This window comes from Corylus avellana, chromosome ca10 (genome assembly GCF_901000735.1).
Source record: "Corylus avellana chromosome ca10, CavTom2PMs-1.0".
Classification (NCBI taxonomy): domain Eukaryota; kingdom Viridiplantae; phylum Streptophyta; class Magnoliopsida; order Fagales; family Betulaceae; genus Corylus; species Corylus avellana.
Genome location: NC_081550.1, coordinates 18666978 through 18677156, shown reverse-complemented (window position 1 = coordinate 18677156; position 10179 = coordinate 18666978). Strand labels below are relative to the sequence as shown.

Below are 10179 nucleotides of genomic sequence, written 5' to 3'. Positions count from 1 at the left end.
TTAACCATGTTAAAGCTCGTTGAAGCAGATTTGCGGACCGCTACCAATGGGGGAATCGACCACGAAGCGTTGCACCTAAGCGAGGGTGTACTTGGATCTGAGGATGTTGGGCTAGACCGACAGATCGAATGGATCTGATATCATGAATCATAGATCGATAACATTGAGTGCCACTAGGGCCGAAGGTTTTTAACATGATCCACGAATCCGACAACACAAAATTAGCGGATTAAGGTTAAAGAGTTTGACTCATTTAATTAAATGAGTCGCAGGTTAAGGTTGACCTATATAGTGCTTTGACACAATCAGAACTTGACATGCAATTTGAGAACTCAACACAAACTCAATACAAAACTCTAGTTTAGACCCCAAGTTGCTAAATAATGAATATCTTAATCTCAACAACAATAACGATTAATAAAGTTACCAACTTTCAATTCAAACACCACAAATATGAATAGCAAAATCAAGCAAAGCATTAAAATAATTAACATAAACATTTTAGAGACGAAGTTGAAACATTTTAAGGAACTTTAAGTAAAACCACTCGATCCGGGCAGCCAATATTAGTGGAGGTTGATGCATGGAATTGGAAAGAAACAACAATAGTACCACACACCATATAAATTAGTAACCATTAATTATAATTTTAATGTAACGGTCAAGATTAAGTGTTTGTTAATATTGGATGGATAGATTTTAACAACTATTGAATTAGTAGTTATTTACTGTTAATTGTGAAATTGCTGGCAAGCAGACATTAAAATTGCTATTTTGACACTAAATAAGTTAATTTCAAACCAATTTATCACAATATATATATATATATATATATATATATATATATATATATATATATCTTCTTTTGTATCTCTTAAAACCTTTTGTAGATTTAAACTTCGAGTTTCTTTCTCACTAGAACAGAAACTCCGAAGGTGTTCTGGTTTAATTGTGTTTTGATTTGGTTTTGTTTTGTGCAAAACACACATTAAGAGCATTCATTTAATTTCATATTTTATCTTTCTGATTTTACAACCATGGGTCTCATTTTGTCCGTTACCATCCCTCTAGTACGGGGCTTTTCTTTAAAAAAAAAAAAAAATCAGAAACATTAGAATAGTTTCAATATCAAGTTCAAACAATAAATTCAAAATCTAAATCTTACTCTAGCTATTACCTAATAGAACATCTTTTGATAGTACTATTGGAATTACTGACCTAAAATGTGTGGAAAAACATAAACTTGAGTAAATTCCACTCTTATACTAACAATTTGTAATGTGCTTGTCCACCCTGAATGACAATTCACAAAAGGACATGAATCAACACACACCCTTCCCTGCAAACCAAAGTAAAGAATCAACATCTTTTTTAATTCTGATAATTAGTGCTTACCCGAAGTTATGTCATGGTCGGTTTGGTGATTTCTCCGAGCTGTCAACTCCTTAATTTGACTATCTCACTCAGGCAAACTATGCCGGGCTCAACAAAACCAACCATAGAGGAAGATCGACATCCTTATTAATCTACATTACTTACAATAGTAGTTGCACAAGATTTCAATAGGATTTTCAAAAAGAAAAAAGAAAAAAAGGTTTCAATAAGATTTGAATAGGAAGCATGCACTTCTAGAAATAAAAAAATAAAAAAGACCCATATGTTAAAGTATTTCCACATATAGATGTTTCATTACAATGCATCATTGTCACTAAAATAAAAGACCTTTATTCCCTCTCTCTAGCTATGAGCTTGAATTCCCCGCCGGTCGCACATGAATCTGTCTTTTTTTTTTTTTTTTAAACCCTTTCAAGACAAAGTCACTTTGTGACTTATTTCAGATAAACTCCAAATTCACGATTTCGCTCACAAGAATCGTGTGTCAGTTGAGTGGCCATCTAAAAGAAATAGAGAGAATCTTTTTCGGTGAGAAAACAAAAAAGGATCAACAAGATTCGGGTATTAAAGGCGCCAGAGGGGAAAGCATTAAATGTTCCTTTCCGTTTTTACTCATGGACTATAAATGCATGCATATGTAGACAGTAGACGTTCGATTTTGTTACAAGATACCTGATAAGTTGATTTGGTTTTTCATTATCTTAAGGATAAGCTCGGAAGAAAAAGAAAAAACAGACAGCAGTAAGATAAGGATAAGGTTTCAGTTTCCTGAAAAAGAGGTTGTCATGCATGGCTAAAGACCTCTTGTGGTATGCTATATATATAGAGCTCCTAATTCTCATAAAAAGGAAATGTGTCATAAAACTTAAAACTAGCTAGCTTTGTGTGGACACAATTCACCTATTACTCTTCCTTACTATCTGCCTTGAGATTACAAATTCCTGCTTTCGAGCTTCAACAATCATACTACTATATATTTAACAGGTATGTGCTTAATTAATTTCATGGGTTATTTCCCAATAATAAATACACAATGTTTTAACTTTTATGTGATGATTTCAGCTTCATCAAGAACTATATAGGGTATGTTTATTAATGTATTTCAGATATATGGTCGTTGTTTTTGGTTTTCGTTTGAAAAAATGTTCTTATGCGACATAAAGTGAAAATGGTACGAATTTATATTTTGGGTTTGTTAAACCATCATTAAATGTCTTAAAAGCTTAAGCCGACAAAAAACAAAAATTTTAACAAATGTAACCCGTTCGAGACGCACATGAATTGCTTATATAATAATATATATATTCGTAGTAGTTGATGTATTGTATTTGTATTGCAGGTAAGAGGGGTAGATCGTAGAGATAGGAGTAACCCAAAAGGAGAGTAGTTGGTACAACTACATATGTGGGTAGAGGTTGATACTCAGTTAAGTAAATTTGTTTGGCCATGAAGTAAAATCCTTCAGAAGCCCGTTTTGATTAAAAAAAGGAAATATTGCTGCCCGGTTGATTCAACTTCATCATCAAGCTAGCCTCAGCGATTCGTTTGGTTATTTTTGTTAAGAAACTAACAACAACCTAAACCCCCCATCATTATTGGTTTTCTTGCTAAAGAGAAAGTCGATCGGGTCAAATGTCCTTCTCTTTCAAACAATTTCCTAAATTTAAGCCACTGTTCCAATAGGAGCCATGGTCACCAACCAGGCATACCCCATTTGAGTCTTCAATTCCATGAAAATGAGATAAAGAACATGAGCCTTGAAATCACTTCAAAAGGAGTGTGGGTGACTTGGGAAGACGGTAATCCTTTGATTAATTTGTACCGGGTCACCAATATAACCGTTGGGGTTTTGGATGGGCTCTTTCCCTTTCAGATTAGAAATGTGTTGACGAAGTACATATATAGAGACAGAGATATCATGGACTATAACTTTGAAAATGGCTAGCTATATTGATTCATTAAGTCCTTTTAATTAACTAATACTCCATTGATAAATATTTTGGCAAATTTTTTTTCTAGAATATTTTTTTCTTTTTCTTCCAATCCCAAAAGCTCATACCATTTAACTACAAAAAGGCTAGCATTAATTTTAGAGTTCTCTTTGTCTTCTAGATATTCTCTTTTCCCTTTTTTTTTTTTTTTTTTTTTCTTTTTCTTTAAGAAATAAACAATGAATATTTTCCAAAGAAATGTTAATAGAATAATCAAACCGCTAGCACCTAATGCATTAATGTCCTAGCTATGAGGTAATTAACTAGGGGCGGGGGGTAAAAATGATTAAAAAGAAAAAAAGGAAAAAAATAAATTAACTTTAATGACACTCCAGGTGAGGATCCACAGTGAAGATGACCAGACGGGGCCAACAACAGTTGGTACAATTCTCTTGTTTTTTCAAAAACTTAAAACTTTGATTACCTAATCAACCAAAATGCACGTAACGACTGTCATATATGATGATCATCATCTATATAAACCAGCCTTCACATGCTTTCATGAATCACACTGCGGATCGATCAGCTCATCCTTTCTCTCTTATTGTCTTTCCACCAATTATAGAAGTAAAGCATTTGAAACTCAAAAATGGGTGCTTCTCTTCCTTCATCACCGGCAGTTGTTGTGGCTTTTCTCTTTGCCATTGCCTTTCTCTGCCTCTTTCCTGACGTTGCCGTTGCTAAAGCAAAGCATGCAGGCGTTACAAGGCACTACAAGTTTGATGTACTTTTCCACCTCTTTCAGCTTTTTTGTTTTTGTTTTTTTGTTTACATGTTTATATAAAACATGATTTTATTAAGTATTGATTACTTGGTTATTGTTTTTTGTTTTCAGATAAGGTTACAAAATGTCACCCGATTGTGCCACACAAAGAGCCTGGTGACAGTCAATGGGAAATTCCCTGGCCCTCGAATTATTGCTAGAGAGGGAGACAGACTGGTTGTTAAGGTGGTCAATCATGTTCCAAACAACATTTCCATCCACTGGTACGATACCATGTACAGCTTTCTAGGTAGACTGAAAAAAAAAAATTGTCATGGGAAAATTCATAATTAGGGAAATAATTTATAATTTGAAGTCAATTTTTTCGTTTAATTATTTCATTAATTATGGACCGTCATATCAGTTTATAAATAACTTTATTGCCAAACGTTTTCATATTATGTGTGTGGTATATATATGTTTAAGTTTCCTTGATATTTAATGTGTTGAAATAATTTCACAAACTCCTAATACTTGTGTTGAATGGTGGATGACAAAAATATAGGCATGGAATCAGACAGCTACAGAGCGGATGGTTTGATGGGCCATCATATATAACCCAATGCCCTATTCAAACTGGGCAGAGTTTTGTGTACAACTTCACCATTGTTGGCCAAAGAGGAACTCTTTTCTGGCATGCCCACATCTCATGGCTAAGAGCTACTGTCTACGGACCCCTCATCATCCTCCCTAAGCAAAATGCATCATACCCATTTCTCAAACCCTACAAGGAAGTCCCCATCATATTTGGTAACTAAAAAAAAAACACAATTTTTTAGACGTAGAATTTATCTTCTATGATATGCAAATTGAACATGATCAAACTATATGGCTATAATTATAGGAGAGTGGTGGAATGTTGATCCAGAGGCAGTAATTAAGCAAGCTCTTCAGACCGGAGCCGGCCCAAATGTCTCTGATGCCTACACAATTAATGGACTTCCTGGACCATTGTACAATTGTTCTAAAAAAGGTACCTACTTTATGATTGAGATAATACTATACGCCTGTCATACAAATGAGATGATGTAACACTGAAAATTAGCCAACAATTTTATGGTTTGTAGATACGTTCCGGCTGAAGGTAAAGCCGGGGAAGACATATCTCCTCCGTTTGATTAACGCTGCACTCAATGACGAGCTCTTTTTCAGCATAGCAAACCACAGCCTAACCATTGTTGAAGCAGATGCAATTTACGTGAAGCCTTTCACGACCAATGTATTGGTCATCACACCAGGACAGACCACCAACGTTCTTCTGAAGACAAAACCCCACGACCCCAACGCCACATTCTTCATGTTAGCTCGACCATATTTCACCGGCTTAGGAACCTTTGACAATTCCACGGTTGCCGGCATTCTTGAGTACGACAATTCCACGTCGGCTTTCAACAAGCGTCCACATTTCAAACCAGCTCTCCCCGCCCTCAATGCCACTTCCTTCGTCATGAATTTTACAAGAAAATTTAAAAGTTTGGCCACCGCTAAATTCCCTGCCAACGTGCCCCAAACGGTCCAAAAGCGGTTTTTTTTCACTGTAGGCCTAGGAAGCAACCCGTGCCCCAAAAACCAAACCTGCCAAGGGCCTAACAACAGCTCAAAATTTGCAGCTTCAATTAACAATATCTCCTTTATCCTCCCCACAACAGCACTCCTCCAAGCACATTTCTTCGGGAAATCTAATGGGATTTACACCACTGATTTTCCAAGTGTTCCCCTACAACCATTCAACTACACCGGCACTCCACCCAACAATACAGTTGTGAGCAATGGAACCAAAGCAATAGTTCTACCATATAATACTAGCGTTGAAGTAGTGTTGCAGGACACAAGCATTTTGGGTGCTGAGAGCCATCCGCTCCATCTTCATGGCTTCAACTTTTATGTTGTCGGCCAAGGTTTCGGAAACTTTAATCCCAACAAGGATCCTGCCAACTTTAACGTTGTTGACCCTGCTGAAAGAAATACTGTTGGTGTGCCTTCCGGTGGTTGGGTTGCCATTCGGTTCCTTGCAGACAACCCAGGTGAATATATTATGTTAAATTACTAGTTATTCCAAAAACTTAAGCTGATAGGAAGAAATAAATTTAATCAATTAATCATTATTTTAACACTTCCCTTCACATGTGGATTCAAACTTTCTTTTAATAGATGTAGCTCAATACGTGTAATATTTAATTTAAATGGAGGGTGATTTAACTGATATTATGTTAAATTACCAGTTATCCCAAAAACTTAAGCTGATAGGAATCGATAAATTTAATCATTTAATGATTACTTTAACATATTAATGTATTTTATTAATGTCTTTTCATTATTATTACACTGAGTTTAATTTACCTAATTTCAAGTTGGTATAATGCACTAACCAACCATTTGGTGAGGATGCAAAAGGTAATAGTTATATAGAAATGCATGCATTCTGCCTGATGTAGAAGGTGTTTGATGAAATTGTTATGATGATGATTGAGCAGGGGTTTGGTTGATGCATTGCCACTTCGATGTCCATCTGAGCTGGGGTTTAAGAATGGCCTGGATTGTGCAAGATGGGAAGCTCCCCAATCAGAAGCTGCCTCCTCCACCGGCAGATCTTCCAAAGTGTTGATCTTTGATTGAATGCAACTATGCAACATAACCCTTTTATCTTCTTCTAATTTATTTTGGTTATGTTTTGCAATATTGTAGTACCCCTAAAGAGCCAAAAGCCCACATTGGAATTGAGCCAAATGTGTGCTTGTTTGTCTTTCTATTGAGATTTTTCTAGAGTCCTCCACTGAAAAATAACCACAAAAGAAAAAAAAAGAAACAAAGGTGGGGAGGAGGTTTTGTACCATCCAGGATTTCAAATGTTTATGTTGGTGCTCAACTAAATAATAGTAATATTCATTCATGAACCCTCTCTCTCTCTCTCTCTCTGAGGCTTTGTACTATCCTTTAAGATTTCAAATGTTTATGCTTGGTGCCTAACCAAATAATACAGTAACATGCCCATTCACAGCCGAACACTCTTCGTTCCCTCTCTCTGTCTCTCTCTCATAGGTTTTGTACTATCCAGGATTTCAATGCTTATGTTGGTGCCTAACTAAATAATAGTAATATTCTCTCTCTCTAACCAAGCTGACCAAGCTGATTAAATGTTTTTATTTTATCAATTTAAGCTAAGCTTGATGTAATTGATCAACAGCATGTAACCCACCAAATGATAGATTTTAGTTCACATCAAACTTCGCCACATTAAAATCTGTACATAGGATTTCAAATGCCCCATTAAAAATTAAACTATAGGTCTAATTTCAACAAAAAGGTTTTAATTAGTTCACCTCCAAATCATCCTTCTGTCACATAATTCAAAAACATCCCACGGCTCCTCTGCTCTTGTATTGATAAATCAACATTCAAGCCAAAACAAACTTGCAGAGAGGAAGGATATTTCTAGATATTTCTTCTCATCCTGTCACACAAGAATGAGGAAAAAAAAAAAGACGAAATGGTCTAATTTGGATGACACGAGGGGAACCATGCTTCCTCTGTTATATGGTCTCGGTTCTGACACAAGTCCATCCAGGGATGTTGATGGATCATCCTTTTGGTGGTCCCCTCTCCCATTCTATGGAGGAACATATCAAATTGGGACATATATAGCTATTAGGAATTACTTATTGAAACATTATGAAACCAAATTTTGTGTTGGGTTCTTGTCGAGTTCAAGAGACATGTAAAAAATTGTTAGCCTTAAATATTTCGTATTGAGTTTGGATAAATTATGTCGAGACGTAGGTATATATATAACAGTATAGTACTCTATAGGTAAACTCTAATACTACTCATTTAATGAAAGGTCACTCCTTAACCCTAACACAATAATTTTATATTTAATTCGCACATCGTATCAAAAACTATCAATCCTAAATAGATCAACTCTAATCAAAACCATTTAATTAAATGAATCAGAAATGTTGTGTTGAATTAGCGGAATGTGTCAAAAATTGAGGGCCATAGATACTTTCTAATGAATATCAACAATCATATATATGCTTCTCTGTATGGATTGATAAGAAATTGGAGCTGAAATATTATGGGATGACAAGACATGTTGTGGATGGACGAGCACGAGTAGAGATTGATGTCGGATTTTTATCTTCATGATGCATTGAATCCACGTCGTTTGCCACAAGTTATGTGGCCACCAGTGGGTTGTGGGATAGTCTTTTCATTATGTGAAACCCAAGCATTACACATGGACCCAAGGTGAGCCTAGCTGTCGTGCTCCATTTTCCACTCTGCCAATATGAATTATCACCTATTTATGGCATGTTTGGGATTGAAATTGTGTTTGAGAAATAGACATTTTAAGTCAAAAAATATTTTTTTGTCAAAAGTGTATTTTGGCTTTTTGAACCCTTAAAAACTCTTTATATTTTTTTACCAAACGAGTTCTTTTTTCTTCAAGCGGACTTTTTGAGGGTTAAATACACATTTAGACCCCTTAAACGCACTCTTAAACAGACCATTTGTAGTTTATGACTAATTTTAAAGAATATTAATTGTAATTTAACTATTTTCTAATATTACTAAGAGTATGCTTGGAATTGTGTTTGAGAAATTGAAATTTAAAGTCGAAAACATTTTTGGTAAAAGCTTTATTTTTAAACTTTTTTCAAAAGTGCGTTTTGGCCATTTTTAAATCATTAAAAGTGCTTTCAAATTTTTTTATCAAACAGATACCTTTTTTTTTTTTCAAACTGACTTTTTAAGTGTTAAATATATTTTTGGACTTCTCAAATGCACACTCAAACGAGCCCTAACACTGTGTACAAAACCCTTCGAGGAATAAGTTAATTTGGTTAGGTGTCACTTTTAAGAGAACCCACACTCCACTTCCCTTTTTCTCAAAGGTGGAAAGGTGGCTTGCATTTCCAATGCAGATCCAAATACTAACAATGTCTTATATTATATTGGCAGTTTCAACAGCCCAAGCGAATCTCTCTCTCATCAAAACAAAAAGAAGAAGAAAAAAAAAAAAAAGGAAACAAAATGATGAAAAAGGCCATGAAATTTAGTACCTAACACCACTCCAAGTGGGGGAAACAAATATATAGTGTTGAGATTTGATTTAAAATACCAAAAAACAAACACATCAGAGGAAATATTGTAAGTGAAAATCTGTTTGATGTTCTCTCTCTCTCTCTCCTTTCAATGTGTAAAACTTTGTAGTTCATCAACTCAATTGTAATTACAAAGGGATTGAATCTAAAGTAAATGAAAAATATGACACCAATCTCTTCTTGATCGGATGGCAAGAAAATTTATGACCCATCCCGCACAAAGAAGGTAAAAAAGTATCAAGAATCACCATGCTTGTGCCAACAGACAAGCATGGCGACGCAGCGCCTCATGATGTAAAACCTGGCCTTCTGCTCCTTTGCCAGGCTACTACACTTTCTGCTGATGGAAGAAGAGCTCTTCTCAAGAGGGCACTTGGGAGAGGATGCTTTCTGGGAAAAGCTCCTCAGGAGAGGCGACTTTGAAGAAGAGCTCCTCGTTGAATAACTCCGGGAGAAAGCAGATTTAGAAGAAGAGCTTTTTATTGAAGAACTCCTTGCAAATAGAGACTTGGAAGAAGACGTTGAATCTTCCTTCTTTGGTAGCTTCCATATCTCATCCATCTAATATTGCCGCCTGCCTGATCTCAATATCTGTGGCTAGCTGGTGAACGGTGACAATCTTTCCAGTTTTCTCTCCTCAAATCTCTTCTGTGCAGGGGCATTCAGTCACTCATTCATATATGCTACTTATAGCAGTTCCCATGTGGTCGTCTAAGGTTACAGTGTCACACTTTTTTTGCCATCGTGGCACCATCCCATTGGCTGGTTCTGTGAGCTCTCAATTTCTGCTCCTTACATTAACATAATTTCCTCTCGTGGAATTTCCCCGTTGGGGAGATCCATGGCTCTTGTACGGTGCTCCATTATAAACTTTTAAGATCACACATATTTCGAAGGGTGTGGGGGGCATGCAGTCATCACTGGA

At 35.8% G+C, this 10179-nt stretch overlaps 2 protein-coding genes across 3 annotated transcripts; one reads left to right on the top strand and one right to left on the bottom strand.

Moving 5' to 3' along the window:
• The first annotated feature begins 2261 nt into the window (after nucleotides 1-2261).
• On the top strand, nucleotides 2262-6834 carry LOC132163568 (laccase-2-like). 2 transcript variants are annotated; one of them, XM_059573895.1, is made up of 8 exons: nucleotides 2262-2379; nucleotides 2735-2820; nucleotides 3952-4110; nucleotides 4222-4373; nucleotides 4655-4899; nucleotides 4994-5122; nucleotides 5217-6173; nucleotides 6624-6834. In XM_059573895.1, exons 3-8 carry the CDS (start codon nucleotides 3976-3978, stop codon nucleotides 6752-6754), a joined length of 1749 nt encoding a protein of 582 aa, XP_059429878.1. In that variant the 5' UTR covers nucleotides 2262-2379; nucleotides 2735-2820; nucleotides 3952-3975; the 3' UTR covers nucleotides 6755-6834. The 2 variants fall into 2 exon arrangements, with proteins under 2 accessions (XP_059429878.1, XP_059429879.1); XM_059573896.1 differs by lacking the exon at nucleotides 2735-2820.
• Nucleotides 6835-9204: 2370 nt separating this feature from the next.
• LOC132164523 (small polypeptide DEVIL 13-like) lies at nucleotides 9205-10169 on the bottom strand. The gene has a single exon (XM_059575046.1). The coding sequence runs from the start codon at nucleotides 9813-9815 to the stop codon at nucleotides 9492-9494; it is 324 nt and encodes a 107-aa protein (XP_059431029.1). The 5' UTR covers nucleotides 9816-10169; the 3' UTR covers nucleotides 9205-9491.
• Nucleotides 10170-10179: the final 10 nt, after the last annotated feature.